This window comes from Falco naumanni, chromosome 3, assembly GCF_017639655.2.
Source record: "Falco naumanni isolate bFalNau1 chromosome 3, bFalNau1.pat, whole genome shotgun sequence".
In the NCBI taxonomy this organism is placed as follows: Eukaryota; Metazoa; Chordata; class Aves; order Falconiformes; family Falconidae; genus Falco; species Falco naumanni.
Genome location: NC_054056.1, coordinates 69,643,049 through 69,670,400, shown reverse-complemented (window position 1 = coordinate 69,670,400; position 27,352 = coordinate 69,643,049). Strand labels below are relative to the sequence as shown.

At 35.6% G+C, this 27,352-nt stretch overlaps 1 protein-coding gene across 1 annotated transcript in view; it reads left to right on the top strand.

Moving 5' to 3' along the window:
* CCDC178 (coiled-coil domain containing 178) overlaps positions 1-21,068 on the top strand; it is a 60,656-nt gene extending 39,588 nt beyond the window's left edge. The window contains 10 exon segments of the mRNA XM_040586672.1: positions 2,384-2,493; positions 7,454-7,520; positions 9,037-9,124; positions 9,127-9,191; positions 12,580-12,690; positions 16,568-16,613; positions 16,616-16,712; positions 20,233-20,325; positions 20,327-20,384; positions 20,946-21,068. Coding sequence (XP_040442606.1) covers positions 2,384-2,493; positions 7,454-7,520; positions 9,037-9,124; positions 9,127-9,191; positions 12,580-12,690; positions 16,568-16,613; positions 16,616-16,712; positions 20,233-20,325; positions 20,327-20,384; positions 20,946-21,068 — 858 coding nt within the window.
* The last annotated feature ends 6,284 nt before the right edge of the window (positions 21,069-27,352 follow it).

The following is a 27,352-nucleotide window of genomic DNA, read 5'->3' as shown; positions in this document are numbered from 1 at the left end:
TTGAGGACCCTGGGGGGCCGTATCCAGCCTGCGGGCCGTAGTTTGAGGACCCCTGGTCTAGGTGATATTTTGTAAAGACTGTATTGCAGTTTTAGTTCTAGTGGGGCTGAGTTCTTGTCTCCATCGGATTGATCAGCTGCTTGGGAATCACAGTACATTGAGTCTAGCTGTAGACGATCTCTTAACAGGGAAAGGGCAGTTGTAATACATACTGTATACATGGTATATGTTAGGTATAGTTCATCGAGATGCATGTGGGCAATGTTTTCTGTTCTCTTGCTTTGTGCTTCTTTGTTACATGAATTTTGGGAAGGGAAATTAAGTCGCTGTGGGCTTGCACTCTCTTACAAGTTTTTCAAGGAGTATATGGAAGATACTACTGGCTGTAAGACTGTATATTTAGGAACCAGCAGTTCACATGCATTGAAAGCGGAATGTTCAGAGAGAGACTGTGTGTTTGTGTGTGTGTGTGTGCATGCCTGTGTGAAATAACCTGTGAAGTTTAGTCCTTGTACACTTAGAAATCTTTGGATTTTGTAAGGTAAATTATGTTTCCTTCCTTTAACTAAACAAATGACACCCTGTGTTAAAGCAGCTGATCTTTGAGAAAAATATTCTGGCCACTAATTCAGCTAAGGAAATGTGTGATCAGTGCTGGTGCGTTGTGGGTTTGCAGATTAAGTGTCTGACACAATGTTATATATCCTATGAAGTTCCTTACAATACCATTTAGGTTTATCATTCTAATTCAGCACTCAGTAACTTTATTTTTCAATGATCCCATTCTTCTACAAAGAAATATTCCATTGAAGAATATTAAGTTCTGATGATACAGAGGTTGTATTCTGTCAGTCAAAGCAATATCAGGGTTTACCTGTAGTTTTTTTGTATTTGATTCTGTTTGGGTTTTGCTGTATAATCCAGCAGTCTAATCACATAGTATTTTAAGTTCACTTCTGTTAAACAGTTCACCTCTGAAAGTTTGTTTGTATGCAGATAAATTGAAATTGTTCTATGTGATCTAAGAATTCTACAAATAGCAACATACTTAGGAATTTGAATTCATCAGCTGTATGACCTGTACCACTGCACTGATATAAGTATCCTAGACATGGCCTTTTATTATAAGATAGATGAACTGAGACTCTGTCCAGTTTTAACGCTTCCAGATAAAAGGGCTGTTCTTGCCACTTTCTTCTCATCCAGAATTGATAGGTTTATATTATATTTGGGAAGAGGGGCTCAAGAAAGCTGTTTAATATTCAAGGTTCACCTCCTTCAAGCTCAAGAGCAGTCCCTTCCAATGAGTAGGAAGGAGGGCAAAAATGCCAGGAGGCTTGCATGGATGACACCAAATTGGGAGAAGTGGCTGATACTCTGGAGAGCTGTGCTGCCATCCAGAGTGACTTCATCAGGTTGGAGAAATAGGCTGAAACGAACCTCATGAAGTTCAACAAGGAAGAGTAAAAAGTCCTGTGCCTGGGGAGGAACAGCACCAGGCACCAAGATATGCTGGGGGCCACCCAGCTGGAAAACAGCTTGGCAGAAAAGACCCTGGAGGTCCTGGTGGACACCAAGTTGAACATGAGCCAGCAATGTGCCTTCGCTGCAAATAAGGCCAGTGGTATCCTGCACTGCATTAGGAGGTGCATTGCCAGCAGATGGAGGGAGATGATCCTTTCCCTCTACTCAGAACTAGTGAGGCCCCACTATGTCCAGTTCTGGGCTTCCCAGTACAAGAGAGACATGGATGTACTGAGAAGAGTCCAACAAAGGGCCATGAAGATGATGGAGGGATTGGAGCATGTGTCCTATGAGAAAAGGCTGAGAAAGCTGTTCAACCCGGAGAAAAGACTTGGGGGATAGTAATAATGTATATAAGTACCTGACGGGAAGGTGCAAAGAGAATGGAGCCATGTTCTTTTCAGTGGTGCCCAGTGGCAGGACCAGAGGCGATGGGCAAAAACCAAAACACAGGAGATTCTGTATGAAAATCAGGAAACACAGTACAGATATACAGGAAAATGAAAAAATGGATACGTATAATTGTTTGATATCAGTAAACTATCAGGCCTTATGCTCATGAATAAAAAGACTTTAAGGCTTTGATGTAGAGCCTGGTGTATTCAACATCAAATAGCAGGATAATGAAATACTGGTTTTCAGTAAATCTGAATAATTTAATCTTAATTAATAATAATTCATTTAATAATAAAATTTTAGAATGTTTTAGCTCTACTTTTTCAATAATGGGTTTTATTTTTATTAATACACTTTACAAAAAAAAATGTAAGATTGGCCATTTTAGTTTCAACTTCTGACTGATACACCTTTTGTCTTGAGCTGTTGAAATATCTGCAAAAGCCTGTGTAAGACTTAACAGCAAATAGAAAGACTAAATGATGATCTCTGTAATGCTGAATTGTCCTACAGTGAAAATAAAAGGAAGTATGAGGACTTAAAAAATGCCAAAACTGCAGAAGAAATCTCTTACAAGATTTAATTTTTCATCAAATTCATTTTTTAGAGAAGAAGAATTGAAAATAATGTTCTTTGTATCAGAGAATTATTGGGCAAGCAACCAAATATTAAAAAAAAAGAATTTAAAACATTATGATTTTAATGGTGCATTTTAAAACACTTGAAAAATAGCAAATAATATAGTCTCTGGAAGATAAAATAAATTGGTTACTAAACGGTCATAGGTAATAGCAGGCTAAAAAGTAAAGTTAACAGATTAAATATTCTCAGCCATACAAAGAATTTGTTATTGCTAAGTGATTTAAAATGAATACTAACAAATAACAATCTCATTCTTTATGTAACTAAATGATTAGAATAATTTGTAAATCAGTATAGTTTTATTTCATGCTAAATGTAATCATTGCAAATGAAATACTAGGTTAGAATAATTAATTATCATTTGGATATCATTAGTTATCTAGAATTGAAATTTTAATTCATCCTTCTATAGAAGCCTTGCCATGACTATGAAGACTTAGAAGACTTGCAAGACTTGTTTTTTCACTTCACACAATTCTTAATGAATAATATGGTACATATGCATACAACTTTTAGGATCAGTGTTATTGCAAAGTGTAAGATTCAGCATTCAGAAATATGGAAAGAAAATAAAATGGGGAATTTTTAAGGGTCTTTTTTTACCATGGAGGTATAAGTGGTGTTTTGCATATTCTTCACTAGAGAACTTCTGCTACATAAAAGGTATAGATTGCCTGAAAAGTCTTTCACAGTTTTATTTTCCCTAATAATTTTAGGATTTCATTACTTGTAATCAGTAAAATTAGGAACAGTAATAGTATTTTCCTGGTTATAATAGGCATTGGTATATTAGGCACTCCACATGCTTCCTGCCTGCCTTTTCACCTAGCTGCTGGCCAAAAATAAACGTATGTCCAAGTACCAGACTCTGCTTCTGAAAAGAAAAAAGGAATTGTGGGATATGATTTAAAACAGTCAGCTAAAAAGCTCATAGAATCGAGGTAAAAAACTGTAAAACATGAGCTAGAGAACTTTAGAGCTGTTTTCATAATGAATAGGAGTGAGTCAGTTTTATGTTTGTTAAAGTCCTTCATAGTGCCAGGTTGTCGTCTCTTGGATCAAAATTCTATTCCCAACAATATCTGAATTTGCACCATGTAGTTTTGTCTTATACATTGTATTTTTTTGGTATATTATGCTGTTTTATAGCCATATGTTTTAATACTAAATTTGTATGGCTTTTCTGTTTTGTTTGTATATAAATTTCCCAAGCACTATTTTCTTCACATTCTCAGCACTGGGTGCTGAAATATTTACACAAATGGATGTTGAACTGTACAATCAGGGGAGTCCACTATGGGTCTTCTTATGGTTTAAGTATTTAAGGGATGCTAAATATTAGTCTAAAAAGCAAGGATTTTAGAAGGGATTCAGGTAAAGCCTCTAGATATTTGCTGTCCTACATCCTCCCCCCCCCCCCCTTTTTTGTGTGTGTGTCTTATTTTATGTTTACTCTTTACTATTAAAAATTAATTTAGAATTGGTAATATTTTCTTCTATTAATTTTACAGTCATATTTTAGACTTTTGACATCCACAACATTCTGTGGTAAGGAATTCAACAGCTTTGCCATGTGTTGTGTTAAAAATTAAATTGTTTCTTTATTTTCTGCCTGGCATATACTATCTTTGTATAGGACCTGGTTCTTATTTTCAAAGATGTATTGTTCAGTCATTCCATATTCACTTCCTACATGTCAGACATGACTTTATAGGCTTTTATCATATTCTTCCTCTTTTTCAAGCTGTGGTCGCCTAATCCATCAACTTGTTTAATTAATGGAAACTGTCCCATGTCTGTCATTCAGTTCTGTTTTCCAGTTCTGTTGTTATGGGGAAAGAGCATAGGGTATTCAGTGTGTAGACACATCTTGGGTGTATATATAGTGGTATAAAGATGACTTCTGTTTTATTCTGTATTCCTTTTGTAATAGTTCTTAATTTTACATTTAGACTTTTAAATGCAGTGGAGCATTTTCTTTTATGATCATGTTCCTGTTGGATTACTAGGCAGCTCAGAGTCAAGCGCTGTATAAAGTGAAGACTTTGTCCCAATGTGCAAACATACATTTACCTTCATCGAATGTTGACCTTCGTAAATAAGAAGTCCAGCTGGTTTTAAGTCATCTCACAAAATCCCCCATTTTCCATATTGTTTCTGAATAAATTGGAAACCACAGGATCCAGCATGGATACTTGCAACACCCCACTGTACCCGCCACTGTGAAAACTGGTAATTTATTTCTATTGTAGGTCTTCTGTCTTTAAATGCATTATATATTCACATGTGGAGTTTTATCCTTAACTCATGAACAATTAATTAAGGAGTTATTTATATTCATTTACCAAATACTATTTAGAAGTCCAAGTAGACTGTATTATCCAGATATCTCTTCTCCACATACTTTTAAATACTAAAGAAAACTGACAAATTTTTAGACGTTGCTTCCCAGTCATGCTGATACCTCTCCTATGCATCAAATTTTGCATGTGTCAACTAGTATTTTGTTTTCATAACAATTCATATTATGAGTTTGCTTCTTAGGGCTTTGCAGGTTTTATTTGTTTTGGAATTTGGGCTTTCCCCCCCTTTCATATGCTGTTTTCTGAGTGCTTCATGGTAAGTTCATCTTTAAGTGCTTCTGATCATCTGTTGGCTTTACATATTCTCTAGCGGGCTTCATATCAGATGTGTTTGGAAGACTTGTTTTAAGTCTCTTGCTGGTTTTCCCAAGAACTCTTAGCTTGCCTGATGGTATTTTTAGATTTAAATATGCAAAATTCAAGATCTTTTCCCTTTTTTTAGACATAATTTCAACTTTTTGTCTTGCTGCTAATATCTTCCCTTCTGTTTAGTAGAACTGATTTTCTTTTTGATATTTCCAAAGTGTCTGTCAAACAAACTTGATTTGCATGTGCTTTGAGCCTCCAGTATGATATCTGTAAAGTAATCTCCCCCTGGATTAGAAGTATTTTACTCTTTTAGCTGTTCCTCATAAAGTTTTTAATAAACTCCTGTAACTTTTATAAAACATATTTTTTTAATTTGAATGCAATGTTACTGTTTGAATATTATTGTTCCTTAAGCTTTCAAGTCATAGCTAGTGTTAACATCCCGGGCATGTAGTCAGTCAGAAATGTATTTCAAAGCCATGTATCTATCCATTTATGGTTAAAGATGGAATTTATTTCTGTAGGTATTCTGGTTCACCTGTTGGCACAACTTAACTCCTACATGAAGCTATTACTAGCGGTCCTGCCTTCAGTAATGATTGCTTTCCAGTACTGCTCAAGTTGCTTCGGTGCCGTTGTTAATTAATACTTCTATTCCTACCACCTCCAGAATAACCATTCTGTTAACAGCTTTTAAGTTAACATTGCTATATTTAGTCTTAGTTACCATAAATTAACAAAAGTTTTGTAATTATAATAGTTAAAGCATACATATACATGTGAAGACATACACAGGGAAGGCGACCAGTTTCAAGAGCTGATTGCAAGGTAAAAGCATGAATGGAGAAGGTCTCTACTTAAGTAATAATTGAATAGTGGTGAATTTTGAATATGAACACATAAATGAAGGTGCAATTTGTATTTCACTGCCTGGTCTCTGCTGATATTCTAGGAGAGCAATTACCTCCTGGTGTGTCTGAAAAAAGTGTCTGTCTGTAACCAGCAGCTGAACTGTATCCTTGGGCTACTGAATAGAGTGAAAAATATAGTGATTCATGCAATCATCAAGTGTTATCATTAGTCATTCAAGATGTTGCTGCATTTTGGAGACTGGTCCAGATGCCACAGTTCATTTACTAGACTCAGGATTTGGGTTCAGATACACTATATACATATGGGGACAAGGAGGTGTGAGGGCGAAGGGCAGAGCCATGGGCACAAGTTGTTGCTTGGAGTTATTATTGGAGCAAATGCATAAACTTTCATCTGGGGAAAAAAAGCTTTTACTCATTGATTACAGGATGTGTTTTCCACATGAACACTGATCTCTGTCACTTGTTTCCTTGAAGTTCTTAACAACCTTTGAGATTTGGGGTTTGAGACTATATGGGGATATTTGGACCTGGTTTTGAATTTTCTTATGTATTTGGCATCTGGGAGATGTTTATGACCTCCTTATACAGGAACCTCCCTCTCCAAGTGCTGATGGCATATGCACTTCCAAAGTGCAGATATGGATGTGAATAAAACATCTTGAATAAATACATTTCAATAATAGAGTTGATTGAGTTAATTTCTTACTTCACTGTTGGCCACGTTGTGCCTTGTCCTGCTTAAATAATCAGTTTCCCACTACCTAAATTAACTTAAAAAAGAGACAGAAAACCCTAGAGTTTTACTTGGATTGTAATCAGGTATAGTTATGATGGTCTGGTAATCTGATGTATGTTGAATTAGAGGTTTTCAAGGTGCAGACTATAATGATGTGCTATATAACTATTATCCTAGAAGTGATATGAGTAGGATAGTCATAAGAAAGAACTAAAACAGGTTCAGTTCTTTTTATTAGAAACTACAAAAAAAAGTCTCATCATATAAAATATAGAAGGGACCGAGATTTTTAAATTTTGAACGTTTGATGTTCAATATCCATTTAGGTAAGCCAGCTCAGCTTCTTCATGTATTTAATTATTTTAACATATCAAAATAAATTATATTAAATCTAGAAAATATTGTTACTTATAGTATGGTCTATTTTTATTTACCTTTTATGCCTGAGACTCTGTTGGAATTTCCTTTTTTAATATAGTCTTTATGATACTTGAGAAAAATTTTAAATGCTGTGCTGCTCTTTGCTGTGATTTTAGTGTCAAATTTTCATTGATGTTGTCCATTACCTTGTTTTCTTATGCATTATGTATGGATTATTTTTTTTTTTCTAAGAATTTGGAGGGGAACCTTAAAAAAGAAATTCAAGATCAAAAAGGAATTTAGAAAGTGACTCAGGTAAACATGACAGTAGACATTTTACTTCAAATTAAAATCTTCTTCTACCTTCTTTTTACTTCCTACCATGAATTAACTTTGAGTACTTTGTGACCACCTCACATATAGAAGGCTAACAGATTTTGCTAAGTAATGATGCCTGCTGTTCAGCTGCTAGGAAAATTCAAATACTCATGAAAACATGAAATACTTTATTTGTATCCCAGTTATGCGCAAAATTTTCCAGTTTGCTTTAAAAGATAAAAAACCTTTAGTAATATTCCATATATGCAGTGACATTATTTGAATTTGTATATTTTTCCTAAGTTTCTTTGAAACTTGTCGTGGTTTAACCCCAGCTGTAATTGCCACTCAGCCACTTGCTCACTCTCCCATCACCCAGGGGGGTCAGGAGAAGAATTGGAAAGGAACGTAAAACTCAAGGGTTGAGATAAGAACAGTTTAACAATGGAGATAAAATAAAACCAAAAAAAAACCCAATAATAACAACAGCAGCAGTTTTAACGAAAAGGAGGGAGAAGAGGAGAGGAATGAAATCCAAAGGAAAGGAGAAAAGAAAACTCGTGACACACAATACAACTGGTCACCACCTGCTGACCAATGCCCAGCTAGTCCCTGACCAGGGATCAGCAGCCCCAGCCAACCCACCCTCCCCCCCGGGCCCCAGTTTATATACCAAGCATGATATCCTATGGTATGGAATACCTCTTTGGCTAGTTCAGGTCACCTGTCCTGGCTGTGTCCCTCCTAGTTTCCTGTGGCCCTCCAGCCCTCCTGCCAGCAAGGCCTGAGAAAGCAAAAAGTCCCCAACCACACTGTTCCCACACCAAAACCTGGTGAGCCCTTCCCAAGGGCCACAGTTCTTCATGCACTGCTCCACCATAGGTGCCTTCCATGAGGTGCAGTTCTTCAGGAACAGATGGCTCCAGCGTGGTTCACAGGCCCGGCCAGCAAACCTGCTCCTGCCTGGGCCTCTCTCTCTATGGGGTCACAGGCCCTGCCAGGAGCTGCTCCAGCACAGGCTGGCCACATGTCACAGCCTCTTTCAGGAGTCTGCCTGCTCTGGTGTGGGGCCCCCATAGGCTGCAGGTGGGGATCTGCTCCACCGCGGCCCTCTGCGGGCTGAGGGGCACAGCCTGCCTCGCCAGGGGCTTCACCGCGGGCTGCCGGGGAACCGCTGCGCTGGGGGCTGGGGCACCTCCTGCCTCCCTCTGCGCTGGCCTGGGGGTCTGCAGGGCTGTTGCTCTCACAGTCTCACTCCTCTCTGGCTGCAGGTTGCTGCTCAGTTTATCCCCCCCCTTGCTAAATACGCTGTCCCAGAGGCGCTGCCGCCATCACTGATGGGCTCGGCCTTGGCCAGCGGCGGGTCCATCTTGGAGCCGGCTGGCATTTGTCCTACTGGACATAGGAGAAGTTTCTAGTAGCTTCTCACAGAAGCCACCCCTGTAGCCCCCTGCTACCAAAACCTGGCCATGCAAACCCAATACACCTGGCAGAATCAGCCCTTAATAAACAGGCCAGGATTAATGTGCTAAATGATGAACTAGAGGAAAAGCAACAAGAGAAAGTCAAGAAAAGAGAGGAAGATATGGAGAGAATAGAAGAGAACAAGTAGTTGATCTAGAAACAAAATTTAGAAGAAATAAAGCTATCGTTAAAGACAACTATGAGGTAAAAGTAGTAGATTCTGGACCACTAACTGGCATATTTTTTGTCATTATTAGAAAAAAAAAGAGGAAACAGAAGTCCATAGCTCAGAAGAGTTGGATTTTGCAACTGTGCAGTTGTGCTGTGGTACAACATAACAAAATACAATGTAATTCCAGTCTTAGTTTTGACCTTTCTTGCTTTCTATATTAGAAAAATCCATCTCTTTTAGCTTCTGTGATCTGTTTTCTTACAAAAGGGAAGACTGTTTAATACTTGCTTGTTTCCTTTGTACTACTTTGTGGGCTTACAAGCTGAAGAGAGCAACTAGTGTATAAGCCCGCAGCTACGGCATGCTGGGGACCCTCTTTGCTTCTCTGCTTTATGGAAGATACTGATAAAAATGTTTTCCCTTCCTCTCATGAAAGGTCTGTTTTATATAAGAAAAAGAGACAGATGTTTAAAAACAGTTCCTCAACCTACTTGTATCGACCTAATTAAGTACATTCTTCTCTTCCAAGCATTTCTTTTGCTTCTACTATAGCATTCCTCCTGTTATAGTATGATGTGTTTTGGTTGTCCCCCCATCATCTTGAAAGTACAGCCAAAGAGCCATTTTCATCCAGTTGTCCAGTGGTGACCTAGTAGCCTATTCCCCATATCTGCAGGGTATACTAGTGGTGTTAACCTTCCCTGTGGTTAAAACCTTGGGAAATTTTTCAGAGAAATAACCTTTTGTCCAGTCCTGCTCAAAAGAGTAACAGGAATACTAACTAAACTTGTATGACTGAGAAATATTTCTTTCATTATTAGACCTTCCTCTTTTAGACCTGGTGATCTTTTAGATCTTTGAAAGCTTTGCTTATATGCAGTGCTACAACAATGGTGATAGATAGGAGATGGCAAAGTGAACAATGTTCTCTAAATAAATTAGTGTTTAAAAACAAGATATTAAAATGATGGATGCTTTTGAAAAATACTTGTTAGTACGTGGATCAGTTGACTAGTAGTTCTACAAACATGAGACCTTAGCTAAGCAGACAATCATTTCCTTAGGCAGTGCTGATAGTTTTATGTCCCCCTGCCACTTTAACAAACCTTATTGTTCTGAAATTATGTGGAAATATTCAAAATCTGAACCATAGTCTGGTGCAAGATGTAAATTCTGTATATTGTATTGAAGAAAAACCCTCAAACAAAACCATTCAATCTTTATTTGCAGAGCCGTTTGGAATGTAATTTATTCACAGATTTTTTTATTTTTATTTTTTAAATTAAGAGGATTTTCATAACTCTGCTTTTTCCTTTTTATATGTCCTTTTCTTGAGCAGGTGCTTGTTCCTTTTCTTCTTTCAGGCAGTGGCTGTGAAAATGACTGGAAACACGGGAATATTTTTCAATTGTTTCCAGTCTTCTATAATGAGTGAAACAGTTTGGCTTTCACAGTGGTAATTATACAAATCTGCAACACTGAAATTGGGGACTGTCCTATCATAATGCTTAAATTAAGCTTTGTGTACTACTTAAAGCCTTTGTTCTGTATTGCACCACAAAATATGTGCAAATCCTTGCAAACAGATCCTTCCAAATGTGAGCTGCTCCACACTGCATGAATAGGTGGGCATGCATTGTTCACTGTGATGAGCAGTTTTACAATCCAGGGAAGGCATTTGAAGCTTTCTTTTTTTTTTTTTTCTTCCACCCCCCACCCCCACTCCTCCCATCCCCACCCCACCAGCCCCAGGAAGTAAGTGTCTTAGGGAACAGAACTGAAAATACAGTAATCTGTATGAAAAAAGTAATTCTTTCTTAAGTGTCTGAAAAAGGAGGGCATTTTTACTGGAGCTTACTGCTGGAAAAGAAAAAGCAGAATGCCTTCATTTTTGTTTCCAAATCAGTAGGAAACAAAACTAACTATTGATGGTTTATGTCCAGAATTAAGGCAAGGAGTTTTAAATAAGCCATATACTTGTTACAGAACATTCTCACAGTCAAGTAAGATCAACATTTTTTGAGTTTAGATACAGGTTTTTTTTTTTTTTTATTTTTGCTCAAAGCCCAGATAAAGAATATCTGCTGCCTCAGCAAGAGGAATTTTTTTGTTGCAGAATCAATCTGTAGGTTCGTAGTTCTGTTATCTGACTACTAGTAAATAGCTTGTCATGGGAGATTGTCTTCTCCAGTTCTCTAGTGTTATTTTATTTGAAAGGCTCTTGACATAATCTGCATGTAGCAATACTTCACCATTTTTGGAGGAGAGATGGAGGTTGTTGAATAGTTTCAGTTCAGATAATGGATTATGTGATAGTTTATTTTTGATTTGAGTTTAATAAGTCAAATTGAAAAATTAAAAGAAGAGATTCCTCTAATAGTTAATAGTATTTTCAAAACAACACATGAATGGCAGTGACTAATGTTGTTAGCCCTTCCCCAAATAAAACTGAGTAGAAACAATGTGACAAAGACCACATCATTAGTATCCTGGAAACCTAGAGAGGTGTGGTGTAAGTTATACATCATGGTCTATAGCTGTGTATTTGCTTCTGTTTTAAAAGCTTGGAAACAAGAGTTTGCACAAGCAGATCAGTATGTGAATGATATGTAAAAGATATTGGTAATTTAAAGGAAGAACTTTTTCATTGATGAAAGGTTTAAATTCTTGTTTCAGAATGGAAATATTAATACCTATTTTAGTTTTCTTTATTATAGAGTCTAAATGAAATTTTAAACTTTGAATAATAGAACTATTATACGATTTATAAAATCATATTTAGTAATGTAAGTTTTTTCTTATTACCTGTATTAATAATGATTTCTGTAATTTAATATTTGGTGCTCACACTGATGATGCAAGTGGAATTGATAAAATGGACAAAAACTTGGGCTTTTCTTGAGGTGCTAATAAATAACAGAGTGACTTAATTAAAAATATAAACATGACATATCCCAATTTTTAATTTTCTTTCTTCTTCCTCTTGTTAGCTGTCTATAGCTATATTTTTCATGTGTTAGTGATAGTAAGTCAAAAACATTTATTTTGCCCTTTATACAAACCCCATGGAAGCTATTCCAAGTATATATTTTGACTTCAGAACTTTATTTATAAATTCTTTTGCAGAAAGGAAGTAAAGAAGCATGGGGAGCAGAGTAAGTGGTAATTTTTTGCTGCTAGAGAATAAACACTACATGAAGTAGCAAATATTTTCTATTATAAATGTGCATTTTTTCATTCAAAGCATAGAGTATATAAATGTACATGATGGAGAAATATGTATGGAATGGAAAACAAAAATGAGTTTAAGAATGGTAACTATTAAAGTATGTAATGACTAATATATTTTCTGATTTCTACAGAATGTAGGACAATAACTTTTGAATACTAACATTGTCTGTTTATGCATAAACTCTCCAGAAGCTCTTCTATTTGGATCAGAGAGTACAAGAGCTAGACAAAGAGCAGAAGCAAAATGAACAACTGGAACAACAAAGAACTATTATGCAGCAACAATTAAGTGATATACAGGTAAAGAATTTAAGGCCTGTATGGCTTTTTTGAAGCATGTTTAATCTCAAAGGTTAGGCTGTCATTTCTACACAGTTGCCTTGAAACTATAAACATATATAGAGTATATGTACTATTTTCTGTCTCGTGCTTGAACTAACCTATGAGGTTCATAGCCTTGAGACAGTGTAAAGTACAAAGCAGAATTGATATTGGGGTCATTGAGAAGTCCTTTGCTTTCTTCATTTGCTACACTGGCTCAGATTGCTTTGGGGCTTTAGAAATGCAATGGAGAAAATCAATAAAGGACAAAAAAGATTCTAGTGTAATAGGAAGTGCCTGCTGATTGCATGTTTGCTCAGCAGATGGCATCTTTTTGTAAATGATGGCTTATATCTGCTATATCAGTTACTAAACTGTATAATCCACCAAAGGGAATTATTGAATTTCATTACTGAACACTATGCTTTATATAAACATGGTTATAAGCATTAGAAGAAACGAGCATTTTCTTTCTAAGATTCTGTTCATTTTTATTATTCTTTCCTTTACATATTGTAGAAACTTGAGTTAGGTATTACAGCATCAAAGATGAGATATATAGATTTTTTTAAAAAATCATCTTGTCCAGAGTAGCTTTCATAAATCCGGTAATTTCTATTGAAAAATTATGAGACTTCCTATGTATGACAGAATCTTAAATTAAGGATTGGGAAATTCATTGATTCACACAGGTTTCTAAATTTGGCAGGGAAGACAGAGTTTATACATCTCTTTCTGTTAAAGATTGTGCTCCATGAAACTGCAGGTTTGCCAATAGATCTTAGAACATGTGGAAATGACTGATGAGTCAGCATACAGATAAGCAGTAATTCTACAATGTTTTTCAGTGCATTTGTTTTCTATACTTTTAATATTATGATTTTTAATGCTGCATTTCCTAGTAACTGTAAATACCTGTATACATTAGTTAGTAACTAGCAATATTTGAGTTGGTGTTGTGTAAGTGTTTTAGAGGAGTGTTTTGGCTAGGTGGAATAAAACAATGTACAAAGCCTGTTTTGCTCTAAGCTGGTTACAATACTTGGATACCTTAAATGTTCCTTTTTACAGCCTGATACAGTTCCTTGATTGGAGCAACTGATGTTTCGTAAAAGTGAGGCTTTATAAAAGGGGATGTCTTATTTTTAATAACTAATATTTCTAGCTGTGCAGGGTCACACTATATGATTCTGTTAATTGTATTATTTTGTTTTCAAGGAAAAAATATTTAAAGTTACATTCCAAGATTTTGGTGCTCTTCCATGATTAAGACATTGGCTTGTTTAAAGGTTGCCTAGTGTAGCTTAAATGATGTTATGAAAGAAATGGCTATGATTCCACAGTAATCTTAGTCTAGGAGTAATATGGAGTCTTAATCTTCTAACTGATCAAGCAATTCACAACCCTTCATGGTTTACCTACTTTAGGGCAAGATGAATCACACACTGGAAGCTTCTCCATCTCACTGTTGAATGTGAAGTGACTTAGTTTGCTGTGCTGACTTTTAAGTGTCTAAAAGTTAGGTAACTAGGTATGGGCATATGAATTCTACTACTTAATACACCAGTAGTCTCGTTTAGCAGCTCAGAAGAATGAAAAATACAGTTCACATATTGAACAGCTGAATGACCAAGTGCTAAGGGACTCATTCAGCTTAGGCAGGATACTGGACTGTTATCCACTACAGCAAGCCATAAGGAGCAGATATTCAGTGTATTTATATTTGGATCACAGAATGTAGTGTCTCACCACTTTCATTTGTTTGTCCTAAAATCTGATTGCATGTCGTCTATGATAGGAACCAGGTTGCATTGACTCAATGGCTAGTATTCCACATGCGTGGAAGCCAACATTTTCCGATTTTCTCTGCCTTGGTTGAAAAGTCCTGAAAAAAGTGCAGGAAGTCAAAGAGACAAAGCTCTTCATTGTCAGCTTTGTTGTAACATAGCTCATATGTGAACCTGACTCTGGGAAAAAAAAGAAAAAAAAAGAAAAAAAAGAAAAAAAAGAAAAAAAGAAAAAAAAGAAAAAAGTCATGGCTTCTTTGTGTTCATATCTATATCTGGCCTTCATATCTTAATCATCTCAGATTTCATTATTTGTAAAGTTTAAGGCCAGGACAGATCACAGAGACATGCTATATATCTTGGACTATCACATTTCTCCAGGTTCTTCTGATACTAAGCCTAAAAATACCATTTTTCCTGAGGGTTGAGACTCTCTATGAGCAGTTCAGTTGCACAGGGGCTTGCATTAATTACCATATCTTCATTTTCTTTCGAGTCTGTGTTCCTGCAAGAAACCTGAAATTTCCATCTAATCATATCAGATACAGATTACACTTTTACAAAGTTCAGCGGCCTTAAAAATTCCATGTTCTTACGGTACCTTGCACACCTTCATATCTGTGCTAACATCTGTCACAAAAATTTTGATTCCTAGTACCAGCTACCTTTTAGGTATACCTAAGAAGCACTTTTATCATAAGGAAAAAGATCATTACACTATGCATCAGGCTACTGCTTCAGAAAAATGGGGCAGTATCTAACCAAGAAATTTTTAACATACTGGTCTTTATTTAAATATAATGTGATGCATTCTTTACCTACTGAATTGTGATGTCTTGAAATTTGGTGTTTATACATGTGTGCACTTAGATTATATGTGTGTATATAAGGATAATCAAAAGGTATTTTCCTCCCTCTTAATTTAACCCATTTACGTAGCTGCTTACAGTTCATTAGTATAAGTTACAAAATCTAATGCAGCAAGACCACTTTAGAGGTATCACCCAAATAGAAGACTCCCACCTGTTTATTACCGTTGAACTGCTACAATGCTGTATGTTTACCTTGTTCATTGTCAGGAGCTGCAGCTTTGTTTACCAGGTACTGTTGCTCTTGAAAGTAGAGTTTGCTTGTGTCATGAAGCTTTACATTTTTTGGGTCCTGTGGCTGTAGTCACTTTTGGTATGATAAAGACGCTGCAACTTGATGTCTCTTCTGTAGAATAGGAAGTTTAGTGAAAACACTGTTTAAATTAAACATTTATCAGCAGATTAATGTCAACATCTCTCTGAGTTTTGTACTTGTATCTGAGGAAAGTAGGCAGGAATTCAGGAATCTTTGTGCTGTAATCCTCCGCAGTTTGGAGTACAGGACAACTGTTACAAAAACTTGACATCTGAAAGAGGAAAACTGTCTATTTAGGCAACTAAATGGAAAATGCCAGTTTTCAGAGATGAGTAAGCCATATTCTCTCTGGAGAATGGCAACTAAAAATACTATTTTTTCCTGAAGGCCAAGTTTTTTAGTATTACATTTTGTAAGTACTTTGACAGTCTAGAAATAAAAGCTGCCAGTTAAGATGCTGAATCTGCATACACAGAAATAAATAGGCCCAGCCTTAGATCATATGCAAAATTTATTACTTTTCACTATTATTAATAAAGTTTTTGCTGTGCAAGCCAGTGGTTATTTGAAAAACTTCTATGTATGAGAGCAATAATTAAAGAGGGCATGTATTTTATGATGGTGGTGGCCCCCCAATGTGCATACATCCATATACAACATAGGCAAGTGCAAAAATACAAGCAGTATAATAAAATGTGTGGATATAGAGTAGAAGAATTGTGCAACAAGTTAGAGAAATATAACTGGATGTGCAAAGCCATGCTTTCACAGCAAGGCAGTTCTTCCAGTTGCACTAAGTGCTTCAACTGCCCCCCTGAAAGAAATTATCTTTCTTTAGGTATACAATTTCATGAATTATTGCCCACAGTCATGCACTTAAAATACAGTATTTGGAAGTCTATCCCTGCCTAATTTAGATGCAATGTATTTTTTCTAATTCCCAGGAAAAAAAAATATTTGTTTCCGATCAAATCGCTGAATACTCTCACACATGGACAATTTTAAAAATGAACTTAAAGAATTAAATGAATTATGGAACATGAAGCAAATACAGATGGAAAATACAGAGAAATCTTTCACTGATTTGAGGTAAGACCTACCTATTATATGAATTTTAAAGGACAGTTTATTACTTTTACTGAAGTAATCTAGTAGCCTACTTTATTGCTATTACCAAAGGTAGTTTTATTATTTTGCAGTATTATTTCTAGGAAATATAATGCACTTTTCATCAATAATTGAGAGTATTTTTGTCTGATTGCTGCTTGTAGTTTTAACATATCTGTAGAAGTTATTCATGATAAATTGTCTGCTTACCAAATTGAATTTCAGGCATCAGAATTACTTTTGGAAATTTGATAATATTCATGGTCAGTTGCATCCTTAATTAATGGAGGATTCCACGCACTCTGTGTTTTCTCTGGTTTAAGAAGTGTGGACCTACACTTACTGTGACTGATGAGTCCTGAAAATAGTCTCAAAGGGCTCTATCCAGCTGATAACACAGGTTGCCTTCTAGGCCACACAAGCCTTGGAGGGCTGTATATGCTGATTGCACAGCAGGCTTACTCTTCAAGGATAAAGGTGAACCTGCTGTGCAATGTCGAAGAGAAAGCAGCTTGGATTATTGAATTGTACAAGATGACTGAATAGTAAGAAACTGATCCTTGCATCTTTATACTACAGCTCTGTGATCTCTTTAACTTATGTACTGTCATTGTTGAAAGACCTTTGAGAGATTATTCCATGAAATTCTTTACTGGGGAAATTTTCTTTCTATGTAAATTTTTTAGCTGAGTATGTGGGACTGGCTGTGGTTTTTTCCAACTCTTGATTCAAACAGAATGATTCAGAGGGACCCAATGTGCAGTTGAACTTCCTGAACTTCAAGAATGGAAGGCATCTTTCCATGACTGAAAAATCTCTTCTCGTTTTCCACAGCTCTTTAGCCAGTAGTTTCATATAATGACATGTTTTATTCAGAATCAGAGAAGAAAGGGATATTATCAACACAAAGTGGCACTGAAAGTTCATTCCAGCAATTCATTATTTCTATATAGCTAAGAAGTCCATCTCTTTCAAAGAGAAATTTTCTTGCAGATTCTCCAACTTCTACACCTAAAATAGATAGTAATGAAAACTTTGCATTTTTCTTGAGAACATGCTTTTAGAGATCCCATTAACAAAAAGAACTGTAAAGTCAAAAAAGGTCCAAACAAACCCCTCTGACTTCCAGATTATCTAACCTGATGGCTAGTATTCCTATTTGTCATTCTCTGAACACAGAAGGTACAGCACATGGGAATTTCTCCATCATGTGACTTGCTGAAAACTGGCAGCATACTTATGCCTTCTGGTGTTCAGAGCATTCAGACTGTCTGTGCTTGAGGGACAAAGCAGAAGAAGAGTTTGGAGTTGGTGTTTTTTCATTGCTTCCTGCTTCTCATTAGTGAAGATGAATGGTGGCAATATTCAGGAAAAAAAATCTCTTTCAGTCTAATCTACCTTCTTCTATTAATATTTCCAATAATCTGACATATGACATGGCATTTCATCAATCTATCTTAAGAAAGTCTGCTCTAGCCATTTCCTGTTATACATATAGTTGAATATCAAATGTACTTACCTATTTGAACTGACCTTTCTTCTTTTTGTAAGAGTGCTGATACCTACCTGACTTGGTAGAAAAACTGGAACTAAAGGATAAACTTTTTTGAGTTTTACTTTTGGCTATTATTTCCATTTTTTTGGCATCTAATCAGGCTAATTCTGGCCTGATCTGGTGGAGAAAATTGAGGTAAAGGAGTTCCTACTTTTGCTTTCAGTCTTCACTGTTGTCCTTTTATAGGTACTTTCTAGCATCTTTGTCTGAATAACACCTCCTTGACTTGTTATTGCTTATCATTAATGCAATAAAAAGATTAAATAATAGCTACTAGAGTGAAATAGAAACATTGACACAATGTTATCAAAATAAGAGTAATTTGAAATAAAAACTTTTTTCCACAATAAAATTGACTACAAATATGAAGTCTACAGGAAAATTTAGCGTAACCTGCTGACAAAGGGAAAATTATATGTCACAGGTATCCCCTATAGAAACCATCTTGTAACAATGACTTTTGAAAAATTGTTTTTGCATTCTTGGAGGACTTAAAAACATGTCTTCATATCTGAAGTTAAGAATGAACATGTAATACATTCACTCATTTTTTTATCTCAGTGGAGTTTTGTGCTAATTAAATTAGGAGGATGATAAGCAAATCCTGTGAACTTAATGTTTATGTGAGGAGCATCCATGCTTGTGCTGGAGCCCCCACTGTTGATATGCATCAGTTCCCATATGGTGTGCCTACCTCCAGCCAGAAGGAAATAAGGATAGGAGGAAAGTTAAAGGGATGTGCCAGGGATTAGGAACACTGGAAGGGGGTTTCAGTGAAAAGAAACCCTAGGAAGTTTCCGGTGGATCCCTTAGCCCCTTTTTAGAGAGATTTGTGTAGACACTGATTCGGAGGAGGCCTTAGACGCTTTAATTTTCTGCAAAGGGGAATTGATGTTCTGCAGACAGTCTCAGAAGAGACTGTGAGGAGGATCTTGTGACCTCCAGAATTTAGAACTAAATTCCAAAACTCCTAAACACATCTGTTCTGTCAAGTATCAGCTAATCAATAAGAAGGATAACTGCTTATTATTGGTCCCAGCTGTTCCTAGTTTGACAGCATAAATGGCTCCTGAGCGGTCAGCATAATATTTACATGATAGATTTTTCCCTTTAGCAGACTGGTTGATTTGTTTTAAAATTAAAAATATTTTATTTTAGTGTCAAAACAACATTGACTTTACACAACAAATCCTTAAAATTAGAAAAAGTAGGCTTAAACTTGTCTCAAATTTCCTTTTTTCTGTGCACATTGTGATACAGTCTTTATTATGCAGCCAACTGTTACATTACCTACAAGCCTCTAGTTTAGGTTATCTTGCAGAAAATCGCTTAGAAATACTTTTTTTCTTTTTATAAAAATATGCTTCTGTCTAAAATTAACAGAAATACAGACTCTGAGAGATCAGAATGTTAGTACAAAGTGAAAACCTCTTAAAATTGCCTAACACATTTTATATGTATGGAAGAAAGAAATCATACTAGGTATGGACAGAGATAGGAACAAAATATTACACCAATGATGTGAAGCTCCTACTTCCAGTCCCAATAAATAATAAAATAGTTGTTACCCAATATGGCACTGGTCATGGGCTCACTCTGTGTCTCAGAATACAATTAATCAAACAGATACTTTGCATGTGGGAGTCAACCAGCCCATTCACTAGAAAGTTGTTTTAAAAATGTAAGTTATTTTTTTAAATTGTGAGAGTTATGTATCTCAATAGACACATTGGATATGGATTCATAGGCAGAGTAACTTTAAGTGGTCTAAACATTAATGGTAAGCTCCATCATAGACCTCTTTTTTTTTTTTGAGTATCACTATTTACAAAAAGAGACTGTTTTATCTATTATAAAATTAGAAGTTAAACCTCTAAGTAAAGACTAAAAAAACAGTATAGCAGAATATCTTGATTACTTAATTGAATATTTTTTTTTCTTTCAAAGGAAAAATTTAAGTGGTGTGATGTTTAAGCAGCAAAACGTTCAGATGGTATTTAATCATCTCCAAGGTGAGCTAGCAGAGTATGAGAAAAGGTTAAAGTAGGAAGTATGGAGAATTACTACAGATTAGAAAGAAAAGCCTGAACTATTCAGAAGTGAGTATTATCAGAGCTGTGTTTCTTTACATGAGAAGTGAAGCAATTATTTGGTTAGTTCTGGCCCTTTTTAGGTCTAAAAAGGATACTAGTTTTATCAAAAGTTTGAAATAACTAGTATTTTCTTGTCCATATGCAAGTATTTCCAAATAAAGAAATTACTGATTTTCTATAGTAGACTTCTATATTTCTGTGAGTAAAGAAGTAATTCTAGGAAAATTATAAAATTGTTAATTTGCTTTAGCACTTTCAATTATTCATTAATGCTTAGGGCTGTTGTATACTTTCTCTTCCCTGTTTTCTTTTGCTTTGATTTGTGGATACCTCTTGGAAAGAAAAAACAAGACATCACTTCTTCTGACTTGAAAATCTTTTTCTCCTTTTCACCAAGTGCTCAGTAATAAATAAATCTCAGATAATTTTGACTATGATCAGCATCAATAAGTTTCCATTCCTTTTTAATCACTTAAGTACAAGAATAGTGCTCAGTGTATGCAAAAATCTTGATAGTGCAGCAGTCAAACTTTGGTCTTTTGGGTAATGCTGTTTCTGAACTGTTAGGAGCTACATCTTAACAAGACACTCACCTGTATCTTAGGTGCTGTGGTTGGTAACTGGCAAATGGGACCCAGAGTCTGTGTAGATGTAACTGAGGAATCAGAGCTATCTGAAATAGAAGTATAAAATGCACAGTGGTAATAACCACAAAATCTTCAGAGAAATCAGGTGTGAGTGTGATTCTCTAAGTTATTTTCTGTATTATCTTCATATTTAAACTTTTTCCTAAGAAAATGGATAATTGCCGAATTCTTGATGTATAATTTTGTTTGGTTTTACACAAAAATGATAACATCAAATGTTTCTCCTTTGGGGACACATTCCCAGATTAAGATTTTTGCAATTCTAGCTGTGTTAAAAATAATTAAAATAAAAATAATTAAATAATAATTAATTAAATAATTAAATAAAAAAAAATTAAACACTTTTAATCTTGTGTTCTTTACTTTTATGCCCATCATATAGTTTTCTCAGTTGGCTTAGAACAGTTTAGATAAAGTAAATTTCTCAATTACATTCTCTTTAGTATTCACTTTTACTTTCTATGTCTGATGTATTAATTACTGATTTTGTTTGTTTTCACAAAATCTGTACTGATCAGAATATGAAAGAAAGGGAAATATCAACAATAATAACATGTTTTGTAAAAAAATAGAGATTACTACTTCATTAATTTTTACAGATATAACTAGTCATTTCAAAATACCAGATTTGGCTCCTTTGTTGTGTTAAATTAATTCTGAGGTAAAAAATACTTGCTGGTATGTTGACTTGCTCATCATCACCTTCACTTCAAAAATAGCTATAAGGATAATTTGGTGTGGTACCTTTGTTGTTGCCTTCTCAGGACATCCAGATTTGTTTCTACTAATGCGTCTCATTTCATACTATCTCGTCTTTTCTCCCATCTCCTTAAGACACTGAATTACGTGTATTGCATGAAGTGCAGAGCTCTTACCAGTATTTCTTTGTTAAATTAATGTTGGAGTTATCAGGTTATGCTAAGCTTTTGGTGGCTAAATGTAAGCAGAAATAAGCTGCATACCTGAGAGCCAGTTTTAGTTTTTACTGGAACGTGTTGCTAGTCTCTCTGATGACAGCTTCCCATCCAGGCCTACAGCTAGGATGGAGGCACGCACTGTCACCCTTTGAATATTTACCTTGTTATGACTTAGTTATTTTTATGTCATTCTTCATAATTTTTATGTAAAATGCAGTTAAAAGTGTTTATTCACATCCATAAAATCCCAAACTCCACTAATCCATTTGATTTTTTTTTAATTAAGAAAAGAAAAATAGAATATGTCCTAAATATTTCTATTATATCAGAAAGGTCTCTCTCTGTGTCTTCACATCAAGCTCATTTATTCTCTTTTTCTAACTGATCAGGAAAGACTAAACTGGTGGTAATAACAACAGCAAAGCCAAATATTCCTTCAGTACCTTATGGACACGCAAAAATATTTAGCAGGTTCTTCAGTTTGTTACCCAGCAGAAATGGGCTCAAGGCCTCATACCAGTGGGTGGAGAAAGTTCTTGAGGGCACTGGAGCTGGGATTAACAGGCAGGCTCTTCAAGGAGGCTGGCTGTGATGTGCAGAAGTTGTGCTATGGCTTTTGAAGGATGACCAGTGTGGCTCTCTGGAAAAAGTCACTTGACCAGCTTTCAGAAGTTTTTCTGACAGTAAAAATTCAAATCATTTACCTTGCTTTGGTATTGAATGATAAAGATAAATTTTCTCCTTTAATCAGGGTTGAATGAAAAAGCATTTTTCATTCTGAAAATTCTGAATTTTGGACTGAACAGTTCCTGTAAAAGTCATGACATCAGGGAATGTGGTACAATGATTATGAGGCTTTGTCACCCAGGGTCTGGAGATGAAAGCTGGTTTACTGAAGTAGTAATGGAGCATACATGTTAGACCAGATTTCACAGTCTGCTTCTCTGAGTCTGAAGCTGGGTGAGACCATTTAAACCCCAACTGATAGATAATTTAATAGGGATAGACTAAGCATATTTTTAAGGTGAGAGATGAGTGGCTAAAAAGAGTAGTCATCACAGGATTAACCCCATGGGGAGAAAACATTAAAAAACAATGCCCTAACTTTTGAGTACAGAGTATAGGAGGCAGTTCAAGAGGATCTGATCTAGGGTTCCTAGAAATTCTAGTGAAATATACTGAATGAGAACTGCCTGTCTTGGTAGTTGAAAAAATTAGAATACTTTGTTCCAAGTGTCATGAAGTGCAAAAACTAAAAGGGGATGTTTCCTACATAGGCTGTGAATATATATAGTAATGTCATACATGTTCATAGCTAAGGTGAAAACAAATTCTCAAACAATTCAACATAAGTTGTATCTTTTAGTTTGGGAGAAGTACTGTTGGATGCTTTGGTTGACTCAGGGTCAGATTTAAGCAGGAAGACAAACTCTTGACTCTGAAAATTGAAAGTTAATTCATAGTTCTGTCTGCTTAAGGAGAAATGCAGGTGTACATGTTACAAAAAGTTAGGGGTGCACAGCTAAGAATACAGTTTGGAGGTTAGAATTACCAGTTATCCTCATTATCTCATTTTTAAGATGAACAGGTGTGAACCATTACACCATATGCAGAAAAGCATGATGCGGTAATATATGGAAAGACCAGTGAGATTGAAAATCCCAGCCTGAGATCTATGAAAAGATCCAATAAAATGTCCTTTTTGTGGTGACTTGTAGATTTTGTGAGGGTGAATAAAAGCCAGTAAGCAAGAACAAGAGGAAGGAAAAACTTTTTGCCAAGAAAAAAAAAGGTTTGAATAACTTGACAGGAAGAGGATAGAGAGTGGCATCTTTGTTCAAGCAAGAGGTCCCTCTCTCCTGGAGGCTAGATGGAACTGTTAAGTCCATAAAGGTGATTAAACAATCTTTTATAAAGAAATAAACTGGCCAGAAACTTGGTGAGGAAACTAGAGACCCTTGTTGTCAGCATCATAAAGGGAAATGGAGTTGAAGAATGGATAGAGAATCTGTGTAAGAAACCAGTGGCTTCAGCACAGATCCAGACAGAGAAAGAGATCTTGTGGGGTGACTTGCGGTACACTGAAGGATAGAAACAGTCTGTTCATGATCAGGACTGAATAGGTTGCTAAACTGAAGAATCAGCGTGCCTGGTTCTTGCAGGGACAGACATCGTGTGTGATGTGGCTGGAGAGCTGAGTCACCCATTTGCAGACCTGGATTCTGTCTTCTCACAGGAGAAAAGGCTGCCAGGTGGTAAGACTATGACACATAAACGGAACAAATGTCACAGCTAAATACAAGGTGCGACTTTTGTTTTACTAACATGCATGCTACTAAATGCCGCAAAATTTACATGTATAATGATGAAGTTATACATTACAGGCGTATTTTATCACTGCGCTATTTGCACCTACTCTCATAGCACCTCATTACCTTATGTTCTATAGAGACAGTACAGTCTTTTGCCATTCGGTTCAGTGCTGATACGTGCTGTATTAAACACACAGATAAGACTTCTTTGACATAACAATTCATAATGAGTTTGGATCACATTCAGAATGATTATGTTGTGCCTTGTTTTCTTAACCTCAAAAGAAGCCCGCTTGCTCTTCTTTTCTGCTGCTAACGTGATTATTGTACTTTCAATTAAAGTAATGGTAAAAATGATTACTGTGGATTTTGAATAGCAAGACATTTTGAATGACCAAAAATCTCTTGAAATATGAAATTTGTCTTCATCAGTATTTGCTGTTGGACACATAATAATATATTTCTGAAGTGCAGATGTATAAATCTTTAAAGTCAGTCATCTTTATGTACAGACTTGTGCTTTTGATAAACACATTAAATGCTGTTACCCAAAGCATTAACAGATATGCTGATACTTTTACTTTCTTTTTGCTTTGATATAGTAGCAATATCATAACTTCCTAATTCTACTAACATTAGCCTTCCACTAAATTACTCTTACATCCCAACTGTTTCTAGATTTTCCATGAATTTGACTGTTGCATGACACTGGGAAAGGCAATGGTAATAACTTGATATTTCTTTAGCATTGTACCTTAAAACTGCACCAAGTTCAGTGATGTTTCATCTAAAGCTGAATGAGGATTTCTCTGATATATAAAAGGACATTTGGAAATTCCTTTAATGGAATGGCAAGATTGTTTCCTTATCACAGTGCAGAAAGTTTAAAAAAGGGGGAATATGCTTTTTAAAAAAATGTTTATTTCAAATTTTATAGATACAGATATTAGAGTTTTGAATCAGTTTTTACTAAAAAAATGTTTAGTCTGCAAATGTTTGCTTGGTACGTTTTTATCTTAACTTAAATGTTTTTCATTTTAAAACAAATCAACATGTTCCTATAAGCATTTTCTTTTTTTATAGAAAAGCATTTTCCATCTGAGGAATGATATATCAGAAAATCCATGTCCAGTTCTAATAGCTAGTCATGATATGTTGTTTCATTAGATACTGAGAATATTACTGATGACATAATCTACAAAATGGCATATTTCAGAAAAGATTGTTATGGAAGTATGATAATATACTGCTGAAAGCTGAATTAAGAAATAGGGAAAACAAACTTAGATCCAGGGGGCCGTTTATCATGATGGTATTAGGTAAAATCCAGTGGGTGTCTTTTATCATTTACTATTAATCTATTTAGGTTATCTTGCCTTCTAGTGATTCTTGTTAGTCTTGCTGCACTAATACCTTCAGAGCAGTTTCCATCTTTTACTTTCAAAAAATACTGTTAATCAGTATTAATGTTACGGAAGAGCTTTGTTGCAGCACATCCATGTAAACTCAAGAGCTACATTTGAAGATATATGACGAAAGGGGATTTTTTTAAAAGCTAGAGAGCTGTTGCTCCCTTTAGGCTATTTTGTGTGTGTGTGGGGTAAGGATAGCAAATAGTCTGGTTATAAAATTGTCTTTAATTAATTGACTCAATGGCTTCCAACAGCGTGCTACACTGGTATGTGGGACTCCCATGTTAGAAGATAGACTTTTGAATCTTACCCCATGCTCCTGGATAGTCAGGGTATCGACTTACATGCTGTCCTGTGGGAAGTGCTGGTAGTATTACCCAAATAACCATCCCACTGATTTTATTGGCTCATAGGGAAGTCATGTACCTTCCCTTCTGAGGAATATGCATAGCTAGAGGTTGGGTGCCATGACAGTAATAATACTCTGAGTGAAAATCAAGGGGATGTAGAAATGGAAGGTTAATAGAAATTTTAAAGGATAGTTTTATGTTTCTTCATTGTAAACCAAGCCATACACATAATCAAAAGCAAATTAACCCTTGCTGTATTTTAAATACCATCAATGAGAACTATTGTAATGGCCTAAAAATTATTTTTACAAAATTAAATCAATTATTAATTATTCTTTCTACAACCACAAAGCTCTTTCTAAGATTGCAAACCAGTTTTTATTGTAATTTCTTCACTCATAATATTTCAAATGTACTTTACTTTTGCCAAGAGTGCTGTTCTAATTTGGAAGAAATTCTTTTCTGCATTTTCTATTATGGATGTGGCAATTAAAAAAAAGTTTCTCACAATTTGTTTTCACATAATGTAAAATCTAGTGCAATTCTGAAACATGCATAATGAAAAATCATAATTAATGCCTCAAAGTGCAACTACATGGAAAAGTAAGAGGATGTGTGTAGGCTTGGGAGCTGAAGAATTAAGTGAAAAATTTCAGACATGGGACATTACTTTTGTTAAGATACAGTTTTCAGTCCTAGAATTCTTTTCAAATCTTTCCTTATGTCTTCTTCCCCCCCGCCCCCCTAATGACACAAATTTAAAAATATGGTAATACGCGCTGGGTAGTATTTGTTTTAGAATGTCTTAAGTGTCTGTGCTGCTTTATTTTCTTAAGATGAAGTAAGCATTTGTAGTTATATGGCCATAAGTTCATTAAATGACTTCTAAAATTTTCAGTTGGAGTAACTAAAAAACATCACACAACATTAAGTATACAAACCCTTACCAGTTAACAAAATGTTGGCCTGTTTTTGTTGTCCTGCAATCTGGATGTCTCCATTGATAAAATACTGCGCCCGTTGTTAAGCAACCCACAAGGCATGTCACATCTCCAATGCAGTGAAAGCAAATGCTGAGCCTTCTATTTAGGTACAGTTCCTTCTTGCCTCTTAATTTTACTGGTGCCTTAGAACTACTGCTGTGGTAGCCTCCACCTGGTTTGAGGGCAAGATACTGGTCTTTTGAGTACTCTGGGCAATTACATATGAGAATTTTACTTCATGCACTTGCATGAAGAAGAATCAGCATGTACTCTTAGGGGACTTTTGGAACATGGTTAGTCTTTCTCTCTGGGTTTAGTTAAGTGTGAGGACATTCGGGTGACTGGTTTGTGGT